This window comes from Streptopelia decaocto, assembly GCF_964273445.1.
Source record: "Streptopelia decaocto genome assembly, chromosome: 1".
In the NCBI taxonomy this organism is placed as follows: Eukaryota; Metazoa; Chordata; class Aves; order Columbiformes; family Columbidae; genus Streptopelia; species Streptopelia decaocto.
The window spans coordinates 188,839,511-188,859,684 of record NC_138663.1 but is presented as its reverse complement, the minus strand read 5'-3'; the positions used below and the strand labels follow the sequence as shown (position 1 = coordinate 188,859,684).

Below are 20,174 nucleotides of genomic sequence, written 5' to 3'. Positions count from 1 at the left end.
ATGGTTTAGTGGTGGACTTGTCAGTGTTAGGTTAACAGTTGGACTTGTTGATCTTAAGGGTCTTTTCAACTAAAAATGCTTCTATTCTATTCTATTCTATTCTATTCTATTCTATTCTATTCTATTCTATTCTATTCTATTCTATTCTATTCTATTCTATTCTATTCTATTCTATTCTATTCTATTCTATTCTATTCTATTCTATTCTATTCTATTCTATTCTTCTAAAAGTTTGGGAAACGTGGAGAAGGAAGGGTTTTCAAGGCAGCGCTCCTCTCCCACGGTTTCATTCCCTTGGCCATCCAAATTGAAGACAGCATTTAGAAAACTGCAGCATTGTCCTTTTCTTCATATTACACTTCACATTTCCATCTCTGTTCATGCTGTCCTTTGGGGTTTTGTCAGGCTTCGGAAAGGATGCGATGCTGGAGCAAACTGATGTGATGGTGGGTAGTCACACACATATATGTATGTATATGTACTGTATGTTTGGTGTTTCTGTGGTGTTGCTAGTTTGCAAAGCACAATGCTAGTGATAACCAACCGGTCCAAGGGTCTTGTGTTCTGTTGCATTTATAAAATATGATGGCTGTATGTTACCTGACATTCATATACAGGAATTCACAGGAGCAGCTTATATTTTACTAGAACACACACTTTCATTAGAGTCCTTGTAGCTAAGCAGAGTACATGAGATGAGAGGTGAGCATCCCAAAAGATATTTATAGATCTGTGTTCCCAGTCCTTTCCTTTTCAGTATGAAAGCAATTCTACAAAAGGATTATTTTGACTGGCTGTTCAAGATTTCCAGAGGAGGAGATTAATGTGCAGGAAGCCTTGCAGCACAACTGGAAAAGCTTGCTGGCTTTGCACATTTTCCTGAGCTTTGTGGCTCGCTGTGTCAAGGTTATCTTCCTCAGACAGGAAGATGTGGTTGTCAAACAGCAATGCAGCAAGCAGAAGGGCTGACAGCAGCTGCTGAAGCACAGAATTACCTGTGCCTTGAGAGCACCCACCACAGCTGGGGGTTACAGCAAATGCAGGCACTGTTCTTCAAGGTTGCCATCCCTCCTCGCTTTTCTTTTTTTCCTACTTGAGAAAATGCCCTATTTCAAATGGCCAAGTGGCATATGATGGAGGTGTTTTGCACTATCTTTCTCCCAGATGGACAGGGTTTTCAGGTGGTGACAACTTTGCCTGACCCAGACACTGATCCTGTGTGTATCCCACGAAAGGGCAGGTAAGAAATGCCCAGATGTTTAGGTCTCAGGGAGTGGGGACAATTTAATGTGCAGGTATGGCAGAAGCTGTTTGAGGAGTCATTTTTTTTCCACCTTAGCCCTTTCTTGCCAAGGCCATTCCCCAAATTACAAAAAAAATTGCCAGAACCTCTTCCCATCCTGCAGCTATTCCAGCTCCAAAGCATACAAAAATATACTATATATTCTCTCTCCAGCCTGGCAAGGTATTTCTGCTCTGTCTGACCATATTTACAACAGTGTTGCTCTACCTTGGTAAAGGGACAGGTCTCTGTGTCTCTCATACCCTCTTGGTTTCCTCTGCTTTTCCTTAAACAGAGCCCTCAGAGTAGAGTTGCACTTAAAAAAAACCTTCCGAAAACCTGCACTTCTTATTTCAAGGCAGCTGTATCAAATAGAATCTCACTGGCAGTGTTTTTTTTTCCTCCCTGTACACCCAGAAATCAGCTTAACAAGCCCTGGAGTTGGCTGATTTTTTTTTGGGGGGGGGGCGGAAGGTGGGTGGTGAGGGTGTGGGGGGACAAATGTGGACACCTATATTCCTCCATGTGTACATGAGGGATGACTTTGGAGTGAGTCCAGTGAAGTGCTGGTGGTGCTGGCTGGTCCTGCGGTGCTGAGCGATGCCGGGGACAGGCGGGATTGGAAAAGACAGAGCAGAAAAAGCAAAGCGAGGATGGGGATGCAGTGAGAGGCACTGAGTGGCAGGAAAGCAAAGAGGTGGAAAACAAGGAGCAGGACAAGGAGGAGGAGAAGGCATCGGCAGCCCAGCTCTCATGATCTGGCCAGCACATGGGGTGCAGGCTGGGGGCTCGGGTCAGCCAGCTTGAAAAACTGCTGGCAGAAATGCCCAGTATGTTTGGGGGGTATTTTCCATTACGGTAAGTTCAAACCTAGCAGCCTGATTCCTACCCTCTTTAATATGAGACTCCTTCCAAACTGAAGCACCTTTGGGAAGTCTGTAAATCAGGGAGGTGTGTGTGTTTCTGTGGCAAGTTGGAACAGATTTCAGAGAAGGTTCGTCTGCTTTTACTGTTCCTTATGAATCAACAGCAAGCTGTGAGCTGCCTGGTAGGTTTATGGCTGCATGAAACAGGCAGAGGAAAGAGAGGATCAGTTCCTCGTGTGGGGAGATGATGTGGAGTGTCCTGCTGCAGATGCCCCAAAAACCTATGCTGTGTCCTTCACCTGCTCTGGTCAGCAGCTCCCTTCTGCCTGCCCGTGTCCATGCACAGGTCCTTTCTTCAGGGTCACAGCATTGTCTGTGCTTGGACAATAGTCCTTTTTATTGACTTAACTCTGCAACTGCTTCTAGGTGATGAGTTTTCCTCCTCAGAAAATTAGTAGAAGCTTAGAATTAATTACCATCCTTAAATATTAGCTATGATCCTGTGCTCAGTAGACCACAACGCATAAACTTTGATACTTAAGTAAGAAACAAGCACTTTTTGGGGAAAAAAGAGAACTTCAGTCTGGATAAAAGCATTCTCAAAGTGCTATTGTGCTTGCTTTTTTTTTTTTCTTTTTGCCTTTTTTTTTTTTTCTTTTTTTCCAAAACAAATCTGCCATGAGTTAAAAATATCTCAGGCCAAATCTAAACCTAGACAGTATTTATGGCCTTGCTTCTCACACAGTTGTGTCTGTATGGACCATAGGGAAGGACTCCCAGAAAGACAACCTTTTCCTGGTAAGTTAACAGTAGGTCACAACTCACAATGCTAATCGCCTACCTCTCATCCAGTGTGTCTGTATATTTGCTTGTACCCAAAGTACAGGAGAGTTTTCCATATCTAATAGTACAGATGATACTAATTTGCATGATAAAGAGGCTGGATAAAAACACCCTTGTAGGAAAATGTGTCCCCATCAAACAAGCTTGGCTCCTGCTGGGACCTCCTACCAGGCTATGTCCCACCCACAGAGAGGCAGCCAGTCATCTGGCCATGGTTGGATGTGAGGTGGCACTCACACCTTCTGGGTAGCACATGGTGGAGTAAAGGCAGACAGAGAGATGATTGGGCAGAAGTTGGCCAGGGCTCACTCCAGTGAAAATATTACTTTTATTTGTGTTAAATTGCTACTGAAGGTAAGCATTTTTCGTAAGGCTTTTCCCCATCAGAATATGTGCAAAAAAGAGCAGAGTAGTTAGGGTCAGTGAGCGATGTGCACTTTGGGTGAGAATGAAAGGAAGTGCGGGCTGGATGAATGCACAGTGAGATGGGTCATGAACTGGCTGGATGGCAGAGCTCAGAGGGTTGTGATCAACGGTGCAGAGTCTGGGTGGAGGCCTGTGGTTAGTGGGGTTCCCCAGATGTCAGTGTTAGGTCCAGTCTTGTCCAACCTGTTCATCAATGACCTGAATGAAGAGACTGAGTGCACCCTCAGCAAGTTTGTTGATGATACCAAACTGGGAGGAAGGGCTGATACACCATTCAGCGAGACCTGGACAGGCTGGAGGCCTGGGCAGAGAAGAACCTGATGAAGTTCAACAAAGGCAAGTGCAAAGTCCTGCACCTGGGGAGGAATAACCCCAGGCACCAGTGCAGGTTAGGGGCAGACCTGCTAAAAGCAGCATTGCAGAGAGGGATCTGGGAGTTCTGGTTGACAACAGTTTGACCATGAGCCAGCAATGTGCCCTTGTGGCCAAGAAGGCCAGTGGTATCTGGGGTGCATTAAGAAGAGGGTGACCAGCAAGTCAAAGGAGGTTCTCCTCCTCTTCTACTCTGCCCTGGTGAGGTGACATCTGGAGTAGTGTGTCTAATTCTGGGTTCCCCAGTTTAAGAAGAAAAAGGAATTACTGGAGGGAGTCCAGTGGTGGGCTACAAAGATTATTAGGAGCCTAGAGCACCTTTCTTATGAAGAGAGACTGACAGAGCTGGGTCTGTTCAGCCTGGAGAAGAAAAGGGGATCTCATCAATTCTTATAAATATCTCAAGGGTGGGTGTCAAGAGGATGGGACCAGACTCCTTTCAGTGGTGCCCAATGATAGGATGAGGGCAACGGGCACAGACTGAAGCACAGGAGGTTCTATCTGAATATGAGAAAAAACTTCTTTGCTTTGAGGGTGCCAGAGCCCTGGAACAGGCTGCCCAGAGAGGTTGTGGAGTCTCCTTCTCTGGAGACATTCAAGACCTGGCTGGACACATTCCTGTGTGATCTGCTCTAGGTGAACCTGCTTTAGTAGGTGGGTTGGACTAGATGATCTCCAGAGGTCCCTTCCAACCCCAACTATTCTGTGATTCTGTGATTTGCAGCTATCTGACAGAAGCTGTGGGAATTTCTGCAGCCATCCAACACCCCAGTCTGTGCTTCCCTGACATCCCTGTCATGGGATGGGAACATCCTATAGCATTTATGTTCAGCTGTATTGGCCTTGGACTACTGAAAATTGAGGTACAACTGTGAAATGCTGAATGCTGGCAGTTGCCACTGTCTTTAAGGGAGTTATTTGTAGGGGGAATGGATACAGGATACAGGATACATCCCTGGTAATGAAAGGCTTATTTTTTTACCCACCAGCGATGCTCACAGCATTTGTGTGCTGCCTGTTCAAATATGCCAGATGAATCAGGAGCTTTTCCTTGTGACCTAGAGCTGCTGGATCTCCTCACTGGTGAGGCTGATGGAGTTGTGACCAGAGAGGGCACATGTCTGAGAGCAGCTGTGTTATTGAGACTCACCAACATTATTTCTCCTCCCAGCTCCTGTGCAGTGATCGGGCACTTGCAGGCAATGACGTGATGAGAGCCTGGCTGGTCACTTGCAGCCTTTCCGCTCTTCCACACCAATAGCCAAATGCACAAAAAGACTTTTGATAACAGGGTTGTAATTTTGCTCCTCTGCAAACAATGGATATCTTTCCACATCACGTATCCTCTTAGATCATAGATATATTATCTAATTTCTCTGGGCTTCATCAGTGTGTGATGAGTGAGAGAGCGAGCCTGCGGCTGTGTTGCTCTGATGAGCACTGAGGGCAGGGTGCTGCCACTCTCCTGTGAAGCCATAGGAAGCGTTTCACAATTCAAAATTAGAAAGACGTTCACTTCCTCCTTCTGTGCTTGCAGGGCTGAGCTGCTGCTGAGACTGCACTGTCCACCCTGACAGCCTGCTTGCAAAATGGACCAGGAAACCTTGGGAAGCATTGTCCTGCTCGCCATCGTCACCTTGATAAGTGTTGTCCAGAACGGTAAGACAAAAATAAGCATTTATTTAAGGGCTAAAAAGCTGGGGAGAAAAATCCAGTATGATGTGTGTTGATCTGATCTTTGGAAAGATAATATCTGGTTCTAAGTGTGTGTGTGCTTAGGCATGACTTTTGCTTTAGAAATTATCTTCTAAGCACATTATTTTGCATGCTGTTGTTGCAGTCTCTTGGCAATCGCATGGTCCTACTCTTGTGATAATCTAGAGAGATTTTTTCATACATATGTCAGTTGATGAAAGGAATAGTATGCTGGGGTTCCCTGTGACAATATGCATTTAGATTTGATGGCTGAGACCTCCTTTCATGGCTAAAGTCCCTAATGTGGGCAGTTCTTCAGCCAGAGCCCTGCTGCTGTGGGTAGGAGTCAGGGACCCGGGGGGCTGCAATGGGTGGAAGGGGCAAAACTGCACCAACCTGTTGGAGACGTCTGTTTGGGTTATTTGTGGGCAGGCAGCTCTTCTGCTTTCCTGCATCTCCAGGTCCTACAGTTCAACTAATCTCAGTTAACTGTGGTTCCAAGAACATTGCGCATTTCCTGCGATAGAGAAGTTTCCTCTATAGGCCCTACTATTTTTCAGGGTTTTAAAAACAACACAACGCATTTCTCTCTTGTCAAATCTGTTTTTAACTTGATCATCATCTTAAATCATTTTAGCAGAAATTCTGCCCAGAATACAGAGAAGCAAGTGAGCTTCACCCCATCTGCACTGAGATCTCCCAGGTTCAGGGAGAGTCAGCAGAGGAATGAGGTGCTGATGCAAATGTTAGGAATCCTCTGTGAAGGCTTCTTAGTACGAATGGGACATTCCCACTGAGCACGAACCCCACGTTCAGTTCAAGGAAATGGGCTATTCTTGGCCCGCTGCAGAGAGGGGAAGTGGTGGGAGCCTCAGCATGAGCCTGGCTACCAGAGAGAAAAAAAGAGATGTAGGCTGGTCTAATTTTGACACAGGCGCTAAATGCCACATCATTTAACTGAATGCTGTTTTCTGGTAAATGTGTGTGACATCACCAGAATATGGCATGTTGAGATCAGACCACATATTGCCATTAAAAAATGTGTCAGATATACCTTTCTTGCTATTTAACCAGATGACTTTATATACATTTTTTTCCTCTCACTCTGAAACTCAGACATTTGCCTTCCAGCCTGACACGCACTTTCATCTCATGGAAATCCGTCTCTGAGATTATTGACCCAACCGCTGCAAACTGGCAGCGTGGTGCTTGGCAGAGGACTTAGCATGCCAAGCACGAGTAGCCCACAGCCCTAAACCATGATTTCAGACCTTACGTCATCTGATCTCCTCCTCCCAAGCTTTCTGTCCAGGAAGACCCTACTGATATGCAGTCCTGTGATGAATGCAGTACTTAAGGCAGTAGAAATGCTTGTCAAGGGATGTCAGTTGTACTGGACTCTTGCTATGGCTCTGGTTCGGCAAGGCACTTGGGCATCTGCTTGACTGTCTAAGTACGTGAAGCCAGTACCGTGTCAGTTCAGGTTTATAGGCTTTTCTGCATTCAGTGCAGAATTAGAAAACAGTTTGTGTGAATGCTGCTATTCCCAAAGCTGGAGGTGGTCTGTGGTGCTGCCCCAGTCTGACATCCATTTACTCTCACCCTGTTCATGTCAGGAATCTCCATGTCCTACAGAATGACTCGTGTGGCCGGATGCTGCTGAGTCACACGTATAGCTTTAAGTTTTGTTTTTGCATCAGAGAGATGTTGCAATTTAGCAGCTTTCAGGGCAAATCAGGGGTCACCACTGAGCAGATTGGGATGGAGGAAACAAAACGAAGTCAATGGAAAAAAGGGGCAACCTGCATGATTGCCAGCATCGCAAGACTGGAGCTTCAGTGCACAGTTTCTGTTGGCATGAACTTGTGAAACAACAAGGCTTGGACTGATGTATTGGACATTAACTTGACCAGAGTGGGACTGCAGTGGCTCAGGCTCAGGGCAGCCTGTGCAGCCCTGGAGCCTCAGGGCATCATCTCCTGGTGCAGCTGAGCTGAATTAAACCCCTCAACTCCAGCCCTGCTTCTCTCACTCGTTTCATGCCAGCTTGAGAAACCACCCTCATGCTTTGGGGTTCAGAGTGAAGAGCAGGAAATATAACCATGGTGTTGCAAGCTGCTTTACACTGAAGTCTCCCGTTTCCCCAGTGGCAGGTTAACAGGAGCCCAGCGTTGCTGAAACGTGAGCAAAGACCCCTGGTAAAGTCCACCTCTCGATGTGATCTGTCAGCCCTGCTCTGCTTGCTTGCAGAGCTTCAGCCCAGCTGAGCCTCAGGCAGCTGGGACCCACTTCTTCATCTGCCTTCTGGGGAGACTTTGGGAGCCTGTAGGGCATGTGAGGTCAGCGGGGCTAAGGAGCCACAGAACTGGGAAGCCACTTCCAGGGTTAAAAGCTCACTTGAAGCAGGAGGCTCTACCTCTCCATATGATGGTGAGATGCTGGGCTCCTTTCCAATTCACTACTCTTACCTAGGAGGTCCACGTGGTCCCAAGGAAATGTAGCCGCTGCAGTGGGTTGGAGGTGATCGGCCCAGGCATTTTCTTTAGCAAAGAGGTGGACATCTCATGTGAAGTGGTTGTCTAAGCTCTGTCTTGAGTCAATGGAGGAAGGCCAGTGCTTCAGTGAGGTTGCTCCTCTCATGCTGGTGTCTCTCTGGGGGGATGGATTGACCTCTAGAGGTACCTTTCCTCTGTTTGCTGTCACGTACTGTTTAGAGAAGGAAATAATTCGTTTCCCTAACACTTCTCAGTGTCTCAGAAGTGAGATGAAACAGAGCCTGCCCACACCCATGGTGTGGGTGTACATGGTAATACTACTTCTGACCTTTGCCCTAATGCCCAGTCCATTGGCTAAGGATCCATACACCACATCGGAGATGGCAAGAACCTCCAGGACAGATGCCTGGATCTCCACAGGCAGACCCTTCTCAGCAGACCCAGCACCTCCATGCCTGCTCAGCCATCATCCCAGAGACTGGACACCAGGAGCATCACCACCAGCACCTTCAGGTTCTTGTCCTCAACAATCATCATTGTTTTTGGCCATGTCTGTGTTCAGCCTGATGGCTCTCAGCATCGTGGAGACTCTCTACAGTGGCACACTGGCATTTGGGAAGTGGCAGCACCTGCAACAGTGGAGGAGAAACATATTGCTTACTCTTGGCTTTCTCTGAAGCTGTGGCATCTCCTGGTGATTTCATGTACATGTTAAAAGGAAGGGAGGAGGTATGCTATGTATCCCAGCAAGCCCATGCAGTCCCAGACCTGCAGGAAGTGATTTACCATCACAGCTGATTTGCACTGTACAAAAAATTGCCGTCCAGCCTAGTACTTTTCAACTAGGTCCTCTTAGACCACGTAGGTAGTTTAATAACCCCATACCAAAGGATGGACATGCAGATGGAGATGCTGGGAGCTCTTGGTGGCTGTACCAGAGAATCACTCAATATTGGAAGGTGAAAAACTCAGTAGCTTTTAGTGGAGGCAATGGAAGTATTAAAGACCTACTTACACCACCAGTGAAGGGAAAAAAGTGGTGGCTCTTCAGATTCCAAGGATGAAATCCTGCAGCTTATCAAGTTGCACTTCTATTGTTATAATAATGTCTTTCCTGATGGGTTATCTTTTAGATATACATCTTTGGCTAATATTCTAAACCAGCAGGTCATTTGGGTACACTGAGATAGGAAACATGACAACCCAAAGATTGTAGCCTGTCAGGACTCTCTCTGGTGCATTTAGACACATGATCGATGGTCTCTGGTTTAGTGTCATCAGATAAAATGTGTTTATCAAGCACATGATACATTATCTTGAGGTGCTGCGTTTTTGCAGCAGCCAACACCCTGACACAACACCGTTGCTTAAAAGTAGGACACACACGATATGGACATGATGTGATCAGCCATCAGGACCAGGTTTTCAGTGGGCCTTTCTGGAAAGTGAACTAGACCTGCAGGGTGACACTGGTGTGGCAAATGGATATCACTAAAGGAGGAAAGACTTTCTTGTCTCCCTGCTCCATCAGAGAGTGAGAATTGGGTTTAAAAGCTTTGTCTAGAAAGCTCTTTCCCCTCAGGGTGCACGAAGGACAGAGTCTGGGCTGTTCTGCAGCAGACAGAAGTGCAGTGTGGAGATGAAGCAGGGCTCAGAGGTGAGAGCCTGCTGCCAGTCAGATGTGAACACTCGGGGATGTCTGAGGTCATGTCACATTGTGCCCTTGCACAGAGGGTTTGGGTACATCATGGTGATAAATCGAGCATGCTGGCCACGTCCTGCACATCCATGCACATGTGTCCTCTTCTGCTGTCCAACCTGGGTGCTCGTGAGAACAGATTTGAGCCCACAAAGCCTAGCTTCTGCAATATCTCCAAATTACATCTCAGATCAAATACTCTGTGGTTTTTTTTTAACAGCTTTTTTTGCTAGCAAAGTGGAGCATGAAAGCAAACACTGCAACAGCAAGGGGTTCCAACGGCTGGGATCCTCTGCCTTCGACCGTGTCTACACTGCCAAGTGAGTAGGCAAGCCCCAAGGAGCTGGTGGGGGCAGAGCAGGATTCGTCTCTCTCTTTATCAGGGTTTAATCCAAACTGTCTTGGGGTCCAGAGGTGGGTTCCAAATGCCCTCAGACAAAGGCTTTGCTCTGCGGTCCCACTGCTGCGTTCATTGCTGTGATGTTTAGACTTGCAGTTCTCCAGTATGCTTGTTGGTGAAACCAGCTCCTTTCTGGACACCTGCTGCTCTATATATTTATATTTATATTTATATTTATATTTATATTTATATTTATATTTATATTTATATTTATATTTATATTTATATTTATATTTATATTTATGTTCATATTCATATTCATATTCATATTCATATTCATGTTCATATTTGACTTAGTATTTATATATATCTTGGACTTGCAGCCCTAATGTGTATTATGTCCCTTCATCTGGGAGCCCACTAACCCAACAGTAGCTAATGCTGGTAGTATGATACATGCACAGCCAGTGTCCCCAGGGCACTGTGGCTCAAAAGGAGAGAGCCAACACAGAGTCACAGAGTTGCCAAGAAGCGGGTGGGTGGCAGAGCTTGTATAAACCCCTCAGTCCCCAAGCAGCTCCCTCAACACATGGCTCTCCAGTTCTCCACCACATCCACACCTCTCATCTTTGACATGCCTTCCGAGGGAGCAGAGGGGAAAATTAATTCCATGCCAGAAAAGAGCAGAATATAAAATATTTTTTATTACCCGTGAAGTGTTGATGCTGTGCTTGAAGCTGGATGGGACATCCATGTGCTTGCTGCCTTTCAGATTCATCCCTGTTCCCCTGCAAAGAGACACATTAACTCTGTCAGACACTCCTATTTGCTGTATGATTTTCCTTTTGTTGGTTTCATGCAGATTTCAATGGCAATAACTTGATTAAGATGAATTAATTGTAAGGATTTTCCAATCCAAAAAAAGCACACAGCATCTATTATTCACATGCCATGATCAAACAGGTTAGAGGATGAAGGTGGCTTTTACATGTGTCAAGCATGTGTGTGGAGTGGTTTGTTTTCCTCGTCAGGCAGGACAAAGGCATCCTTTATCCCATGAAGATGCAGGGAAGCTGACTTGCGGGCCAGGCAGCCATTGTGTTCGGGCAGGGACACCCCAGCCAGCTGCGGGCAGGTCAGGGGCCTCCCACTGTTCTGGGGTAAAAGCCCACCTGCAGCAGCATTAGTGCAGCCCAGATTTACCCCCCCACTATCCTTTGCTAATGAAATGTGTTGATTTTTTTTTTTTTTCTGTTTTCCCCATTTTCTGATTTCTCTCTGACAAATTCATTTCTAGCCAGAACTGCGGACACGCGTACCCAACGTTCCTGGCCGTGCTTTGGTGTGCTGGTCTTCTCTGCAGCCAAGGTAACATCCCTTTTTTTCCTCCTCCAACCTTGCACCACTTTCAGCAAGGGATGGTGAGAGTTTTGGAGGTTACACTTCCAGGAAGCAAACTCTCCTGCAGCAGGGGGACCAGTCTCACCCAGCTGTTCTGCTGCTGCCCGTGCTGTTTAATTAGCAGCATGCTCCTTGGCACAGTTTATGCTAACAGACATGTTCTCAGGCACCATTCAGGACAGTCCGGGCCAGGGACATTTCCCATAAAGGTATTACGGATGAGATCCCTCTGTTCTGGGTGGAGGGTTTAGCATTGGGATGCTGGATGCTGTGTTATGCACCCTCAGCACTGGAAATTGGCTCATTTGATTAAATTGTCAGAGCTGCCAGCCCTTCCCAGCTCTGAGGTCAGCCCAGGAGTATTTGCTTGCATTTCTAAATATTATGCCCTTCAATGCAATTTGAGTTGTCCTAAAGTTGAGTACTTTTCTCAGGCCTGTGGCAATTCTTTCTGCAAGAGGGGAACAACTTAACCAGAAAAGGGGCTTTTGCCTGCAGGTGTGGGGAAAGCTAGCAGTAGGGAGAAAAGAGGTAAAGCCCCTTTTCAGATGCTCGGAAATGGGCATTGGACCACAGTATAATCCTTCACCTGCTCCTAGACTGCTGCATTTATTGACTACCTTTTATTTCTGGTGAAAGCAGTGCTTGAGTGGGCACCCTCCTTCCTGAGCCCAGCATGAACCCACACTGGGTTTCTGCAGTGGGCACAGCTGTGGGCAGGATTACACCCACAAACCCTTCAGAAAATCTGGTGTGAGGGCAAGGCAGGTGCCCCTTTTCCCACGCAGAGGTCTCTGTGCTGCTTCCAGTGCTAATCCCACAGCCCAAGGCTGCAGGTTCCCATCACCTGGTCCAGCCCAGGCAGCAGATGGGGACAGTATGTACAACAGGACGGTGTTTTAACACCTTGTTTTAACCCTTTACCCAGCTCCCGCTGCCTTTGCCGGCCTGATGTACTTGTTTGTGCGGCAGAAGTACTTTGTGGGCTACCTTGGGGAAAGGACTCAGAGGTAAGGACTTGCAGAGTCTCTTGACAAAATCTGGGTTGCAGCAACAGTGCAGCCAAGTGCTGCCACTTCCACAGGCACAGTTCCTGTGCTGCCTGCAACAGCTGCTTGCGTGGGGCAGCACAGGAAAACCCCTGTCTTCTGGGTGCATGGGAGGAGCTGTGGGAGACATGGGAGGTGCAGCAGCAGCGGCATCAAGGGGGCTGCAGGAACAGAGCAGCTGTGTCAGCAGCTCCTGCTCACAATCTCTCCAAACGCACACGTTTGTGTGTTTGTGATGCTATTTGCAAAAGGTCTTCCTTTTACAATAATAAAGCCCATTACACACATGTGGGAAAAGGTTGTCCCACAGCCTGTGATGGGTGAAAAGACATACAAGTCCCTTTGAATAGCCACTTTTGTAAGCAGCAGCCTACACTGAGCACAGGAGGCCAAACCCCAGACCTACTGAATCCTAAAAATGGTATTTAGAATCATAGAATTATTTCGGTTGGAAAAGACCTTTAAGATTGTCAAGTCCAGCTGTTGACCTGACACTGACATGTCCACCACTAAACCATGTCCCTAAGAACCTCACCTACATGTCTTTTAAACACCTCCAGGGATGGTGACTCCACCACTTCCCTGGGCAGCCTGTTCCGATGTCTGACAACCCTTTCCGTGAATAAATTTTTCTTGATATCCAATCTAAACCTCCCCTGATGCAATTTCCTCTCATCCTATCACTTGTTACCTTCTTTCAGGTAGTTGTAGAGAGCGATAACCCTCCAGGAAAACAAGGCTTTAAGAGCTCGCAGCTGCCTTGCAATGCAAGAGAGAGCAGAAATTTGCCCCCTCTGTCTGAGTCCTCCATTTTTCAGCTGGTCTCAACAGCAGTCTGAAGTCTGAGGACTTCTTGTGTGAGATGATGTACATTAACAAATTGCTTTCTCTCCTCAGCACTCCTGGTCACTTGTTTGGAAAGCGCATAATTTTGTTCCTGTTCCTCATGTCCGTGGCTGGAATACTCAACTACTATCTCATCTTCTTTTTTGGAAGTGACTTTGAAATGCACATAAAAACGATAACTGGTGCGATTTCTCCATTGCTGCTCATCCCCTAGCTCTCTGCAGCACTGAAGGGTCAGCATGTTCAGTATATCAATACCCAGAAGCAGCCATAATTCAACTGTTTAAGAAATGAACCCATAACCCTTTTAGATTGCTGTAAATCTCATGCTGGATGGCCTTTGTAGTTTGATTTAACCTTGCTTTTTCCTTTAGGAAAAAGATTTATCAGTAAGCACGGCCAAAGAATGGTAACAACTTGCAGTTAATTCTTTAGAGCTTTTTTCTCTAAACTGCAGCTTGCAAGCTGATTGCATGACTGGAAGGGACATTGTATGCTCATTTCATAGCTGCATTGTGCTTAGCTTTTGTCCAAAAACCCAGGAGCCTCTCAGCATCATTCCTGACTGATGGTCCCTGCAGTTGCTCTCACGCAGAGGCGCAGCCTTTCACCTGTGTCCCGCTCGCCCCTGCCCACGCACAGGCACGGGCTGGACCCTCCACCTGCCCTTGCCCTCCCACTTGTTGATGACGGAGCTCCCACTGCTGCGGGAGGGTGGCAAATTTGCCCCTGTCTGTTCTTCCCTGATAAATATTCATGTCCTTAATGCTCCCAACACTGATCTCATTTACACTTCAGCCTTTTTGTTCTCCCAGACCTGTGGAAATGGGTCTTGTGTAAATGAGGAGCTGGTGTATTGACGGTGGGGTTGGTTTTGTGTTACTTGGCTTTGTTTAATAAAACAGTCTAAAAGGTCGAAATATGTTTGTTCCCATCTTCTTTGCCTGGTGCGTGATCCCGATGCCCTGTGGCTTGGCAGCTGGCTGGGCTCTTTGTGTGAGCTGCTGTTCGCCCTGGGCACCGCCTCAAAAGGGTGTGAGTTTAACAGTTCCCTCTCTATTAGCAAGTTCAATTTTCTGCCTCCATCACTGAAAATATGCTCCTACAAGTCCGTACCAAGGAATGGTTTGATCAGAGAAGCAGATCAAGGTAGGCAAACAGGCCGGTGCAATCTTTTTAAACATTGCTACCCTATGAGTGCTTAAGCTCTTAAGTCTGTCTGATTACAACATGCAGGATGGATAAAGCTGTATTTTATGACTCCTTTGGGAGGGACAGCGACTGCTCGCTACGTGAGAAGAGGGTTTGCAGAGCTGTTTGCAAAAGCAGGCACAGAAAGCTGCTTGCCTTTGTACCACACCAAGGCTGATGGGTTTTGTTGCTGCCCAGTGGGGCAGAGATGCTTGTGCATGGCTGCTCTCCTCTGCACCTGACTATTCACGCTGCCAAAATAACACCCTCCCCCTTTTTTTTCTTATCTTCTACAGGAATTTTAGATGTGACAGATTAGTCACATTGACTGCATGATTATTAGCTAATAAATGTTCTTACTGGTTAGAATAAGTAATTCAAAAATATAATCTAACCTCCTAACCTATAGTTCCTTCCTTCCCCTCCTTCTCAAAGCACCATAACACACTTCAAACCCTGCTTCACACCATGCTTCTCTGCCACCCTCTCTCTCCACAGCTCATTGGCACTTGCCTGTCCTTGGTGGTGACCCACCACCCCTCTGCCCCACGGGGCCAGCCCACCAAGGGATGGAAGCACTGCAGGAGGAGGGAGGTAACCCCTGGGTGCTGGAGTTACAGAGCTCTCCTGCATTGCTGGTATCACCAAAGGCTCACGCTGCCACCACTGTTAGTACAGAGGTGGAGATGCTTCATCAGCACCACAGTTCCTGCTCTCCAGCCAGTCTGGGCTCCCTGAGGTCTGAGAATTGTTTATGGAGACCACAGCCTGTTGGAGGTAGCTCTTCCAACCCTATGTGTCCACCTTGCAGGTGTCCCCAGCTGGATGAGTCTCACCTGGTACCTTTTGTCCTGTCTAGCAAGAAGCAGCTCACTTCACCTCCTTCTGATGTCTCCTGCTCACATGAGAAGAGGCACTTCACCAGCCAGGGCAGAGGATTCAAATGTCTATTTTGTGTCGGATATCTAGGACATCACTCTCAGGCCTCTCTGTTGACTTGATGGTTGGGTTCTACACCACTGTATTTAGGTAAGAAGAGGTCATTTTCCAAGGGAACTAAGGCCCATCTTTTGCTGTAATAATTTATTTTGTAAGAATATCTCCTACTTACTTCCTCAAAGCTTTTTTGATAACAAAAGAGATGAAAATGTAGGCAAAATCTATTTTCCATCTATCCATAAATGGAAATGGTGATAGTAACAGACAAACAGGTGGTGCATGAATTGGTCACTATGTAAATTCTCAGTGAACATCACGCTGTGTTATGCATGTTACAGGCAATACCTGTGGTTGCATTTGCCTTTCCACTCTTTCTATGGAAGGAAGGCAACATCAGTGCTATTTGGGCTCTCCCCACTGTGTTAGACAATGCCAGTTTTTTGTTTTGGCAGTAAAACCGCCCTGATCTGGGCGGTACAGTTGCCAGCACTTTGCACACAAGCTACTCAGAAAGCTGCAAACATACGCTCATTCCAGGGGGGTGGACTAGATGACCTTTAAAGGTCCCTTCCAACCTAAACCCTTCTATGATTTTATAGATCCACATGCAAAACCACATACACTACTGTAAAAGATGTACGGGTGCACACCAGGGTCACATACATATGAATGCAGTGGGACCTACTGAGCTGCATTAGACCTGGGGACTTGACTGGTGGCAGAAGTGACAACCCCCTCTGATGGCTCCTGTTCCACCAGCGATGTCCTGGCTCCTTGCAACAGCATTCCACCACCATGCCACATGGCTGTTCTTGCATCAAAATCCCAGGCACACAAACGTTTTCTGTGTGTGTGTACACACGGACACAGTGTGTTTACTTACTATATCTGTACATATATATATATAGTCTGTGCTGAGTCATGTGGATGCTAGAGGCTTTTCAGGGAAGGCAGGGAATCAGGTTGCTCCGGCACCAGCCCTCTCTCAGATCGCAGCTGTGTACATCAGAGACTGCGGAGACTGCTGGAAGCCGGGCTATTGCAGGATGCTTTTGACAAAGGCCTGGAGTACACACAATATTCCTGCCACAGTAACCATGTCTGCTTCCGTACAGCACTACAACCCTCTAGTGGAAACTCAGCCCTATTGGCATGCTGGTGCTTCTGGCCACAGGATGAGTTGTTCCTTCGAGGTTTGAAGGCTGATGGTGATGCAACAGCATACACATTTCTGAACAGGTGCATTGTTGCTATTGAATGCTATTTTTTATTATTCTGGCATATGAGAGTCCTGGTCCTGAAGCAGGACCCTTACCCTACCCATCACAAGGTGTGCAGTCCTGCTTACCACAGGGTCTGGGCAAGCAGGTAACATCCGAATGGGATAACAAATCTGTGCATACCACCCACAAGGGTTTCCTGCAGTATTTCCCAGATTCTCAGAACTTACAAAATCAGCCTGTGTTGTATCAGTTTGATCTGAGTCACATCTGCACCAAGTAGATGAGGATCAGGACAGCAGTTCTGGTGTGGAGCAAAGGTTGGCCCTGGGTGGCTTCTTCAGCTCTCACCTGCACTGAGATTACTTTCTTCTAGCAGAGCACTGGTTTAACATTCACAGAAACCCAACGCCCTGTTGGGGCAGGATGCTGCAGCGCACTGAGCACTGGCGCAAGTCAGCAATGTGCCTTTTGTGGACCAGGGCATACAGGGGATGCTTGGAAATAGTCCACCCTTGGTAAGTGAAATGGCAGTACAGAATAGTGGCAAAACCATTCCCTGAGTGATTTTAAACTGATCTCATGTCCCAACCAGAGTCAGCAGGCTGAGAGTTGCCACAGAAAAGCCCCTCAGTGAGCTGCAGAACCCCCTCAAGCCCACCAGAGCCCTTCATAGAATCATAGAGTAGTTTGGGTTGGAAAGGACCTTCAAAGGTCGTCTGGTCCAATCCCCTCGCAATAAGGGCCATGTCGCTTGTAGAGGACATGCTGACACCCAGTAGGGGGAAAGACCTTAGAGACTGTGACATCCCTTCAGAGCAGCCAGGGGTCATGTACAAACTTCACAATCCCTTTGGGCAGTGAAGACTGCTGTCCCAGGGCCATCAGGGAGGGTGCAGGACACCTCAGCTGTGGCTTCTCTCAAGGTGCTTTGATGCCTCAAGGGATTAGGACAGAGAAGCAGTCCCTACACCACTAAATGGCCATAGTGGAGAAAGAGCTGCTTTTAACAGTGATTTTGTGAATGCCAAGAAAATGCATCCCATGGAGAGGAACAGGTGGTGCTGGTGCCCAACCTCTGCCTCTTGTTGCACCTACCCCAGCGGAGGGAGGCTGTGGGCAGGAGGGCATCAACACTGCTCCACCCATTCTGCCTTGCCAGAGCACCTCCCTGCTCCCAGCCAGTGCACAGAAAACACGAAAGCTGGCAAAAGTGAGATTCCTGCCCCAAAGGACAAACAGCCTCCACAGCAAGCTGTTTTTTCCCCTTTAGAGGAGAAATAAATAACTTTTCAATTTCAGCTGCGAGGATCTTCACACTGCAAGATGATTTCATCAGACAGACAAGCTCCCGGGGCTTTGTGCTGGCTGCCTACTGAGCTGCTCGGATGCCGTCCGCTGGGCGCTCCCCACTCATCCCCGAGGGAAGGGGACCAGTCACCAAAGGGCCAGCTGTGATGTGAGGCACGGAGAGTGAATATGGTGTGTTTTTCACCTAAAAAAATAAAGGCATGATGAGGCATGATGGTGTTGCAGTGGAGTTAAACTCGCGGTTACGGCAGTGCCGTTTCTGCCACGTGGGAGCTGGCAGGGGCTGCTTGCACGCCGTGACCTCTCGCAGGGCCAGGGGATGCTTTGGGAGGCTCAGGAGAGGGGCTGCTGCCTGCTGCGCTGCTATTTGCCACCACTCGTACAAGCATATGGCTGATTTATTGTTCCTGCGCTTCCCAAGAGAGTGTCACCGCCGCCTTCATCCCCAAACAATGTTTTCTGTGCTGTTGGCACACCACTTCAGAGGGGGACGATCTGACCCAGCAAGAGCTCCCTCAGTGCTTTGGGATTAGGCAAAGCAGCACAATGTCTCCTGGCTAGCTGCTTGGTGCTTCTCCAGTCATTTGTGCTGCACAAAGGAATTTCTTTTCAAAAGGCAGCACCAACCTTCTCACTGCCCTCAGCAGATGGGAGGGGATGGTGCAAATAGCCACCAGCAGCCGCGGGGCCACCGTCCTGCTAGCTGCTGCATCCATGTGCTCTCCCACCTCCACAGGAACCACAGGTTGACAGATGCTGGTGGACAGATTTACGTCCTTCTCTCAGACTAGACAACTTCAGCCATAAATCCAAGCAGCCAGTTGTTTACCAAAGTTTAAGTTACAGCTCAGTCTTGAGCCATGTATAACAGTGCTGTGGTTTCTTGGAGTGTATCTCGGGCCATGTGCCTTCAGCACAGTCAGTGCTGAAGAGCAGAAAATAATAGTTTTCGTGGCATAACTCCGCTGCTCAGCCCAACTCTAACCTCATTGCCCATATCCAACCTCATTGCTGAAATCCCATGTGCCACCTCTCCCTGATTCAATCAGTTTTCCCAAGCATCTCCTTCAGTACCAGCCCCACTAATCCATCCCTTCCCCTGTTTGTTGTCCCTCCTATATCCTTCTGTCTAGTCAATATAACTGTTGGTGGAGCTGCCTGGTGAGCCAGTATAGAGACTGATCTGGCTGAAAACAACTTTTTTCCCCTTTAGTGGCTTGTTTTCAACCCATCTCAGCTCCCTGATTCCCTTTGCAGCAGGTGGGAACCTCAGAAGAAACACTTGTGGAGCTCACAGGGTTTCCCTTCCATTCGGTGTAAATGGTGTGCTGGTGTTTTAGTCTTGACACACTGATGTGGGTGAGGTTTCCTTCTCCTAAGTCACACCAGGTTATCACAGAGTCACTCAGAGGCCACTTCTGCCCCTCCTTCTCTCAGCTCACACCATCCGTAGGATTGACACAGCATCCCATGCATCACAGAAAATGTCGCTGTGCCTGGATTTTGGCAAGCTTGCAACCTCTGCTGCAGATCTCTGACAGCACAGTCCCTACCCATGGCTTTGTCAGCCACACAGCTCACAAATGGAAAACAGCAGCAGGAAACTCTATCCAGGCATGTTATGGGCACCAAAAACCCTGCCAGACACTCACTGCTCATCCCACCCATCTTTGGTTTAATGACTCCTGGACTGCTGTATTTCAGAGAAGTACTTTTATTTCTCAAATAGGGGCTTAAGTCTGTGATTTAAAAATATTTTTTGACTGAAGTAGGAGAATAAAACCCTTCTGATAGGGCTTTGCTGGCAGCAGTGAAGTTTCTGCTCAAATTTAAAGATGTTGCTACTAAAACATCAGCTCCAGCTCCCTGGCAAAACTCAGCTGAACTTTTACTGTTCACACACAAGTCACACTGCCTTGGAAACAGTCTTTTAAGGAAATGGAGAAATTAAAAGAGAGAAGGTAGATAAACAGTGATATACCCACACCCTTGCAGAGCCCAGTGTCTCTGGCAGGGCACACTGGGCTAACTGGCTCTTTGCTCCTGTGAGGTGCCAGCAAAGTCCTCATCCCATGGAAGCCACCACTTCCCTGCAGGACAGCACACACCTCCCGGAGCCCGGCCTTTCTCGGATGCTGCAAGACCAGAGCTCAAGGCAGGGGGCTGCCCTGGCCTCCGACACTTTGAGTGTCCTGCATC

General features: G+C 47.6%; 1 protein-coding gene across 1 annotated transcript; it reads left to right on the top strand.

Moving 5' to 3' along the window:
• The first annotated feature begins 5,288 nt into the window (after positions 1-5,288).
• On the top strand, positions 5,289-14,228 carry ALOX5AP (arachidonate 5-lipoxygenase activating protein). The gene is made up of 5 exons (XM_082072291.1): positions 5,289-5,448; positions 9,899-9,998; positions 11,316-11,386; positions 12,348-12,429; positions 13,366-14,228. The coding sequence occupies exons 1-5, from the start codon at positions 5,379-5,381 to the stop codon at positions 13,526-13,528; spliced, it is 486 nt and encodes a 161-aa protein (XP_081928417.1). The 5' UTR covers positions 5,289-5,378; the 3' UTR covers positions 13,529-14,228.
• Positions 14,229-20,174: the final 5,946 nt, after the last annotated feature.

Coding starts and splice junctions, on each gene's coding strand:
- ALOX5AP (XM_082072291.1), top strand. CDS start 5,379: ATGGACCAGGAAACCTTGGGAAGCATTGTCCTGCTCGCCATCGTCACC. Junction 5,449..9,898: donor GATAAGTGTTGTCCAGAACG/GTAAGACAAAAA, acceptor TTTTTTTAACAG/CTTTTTTTGCTAGCAAAGTG. Junction 11,387..12,347: donor TGGTCTTCTCTGCAGCCAAG/GTAACATCCCTT, acceptor CCCTTTACCCAG/CTCCCGCTGCCTTTGCCGGC.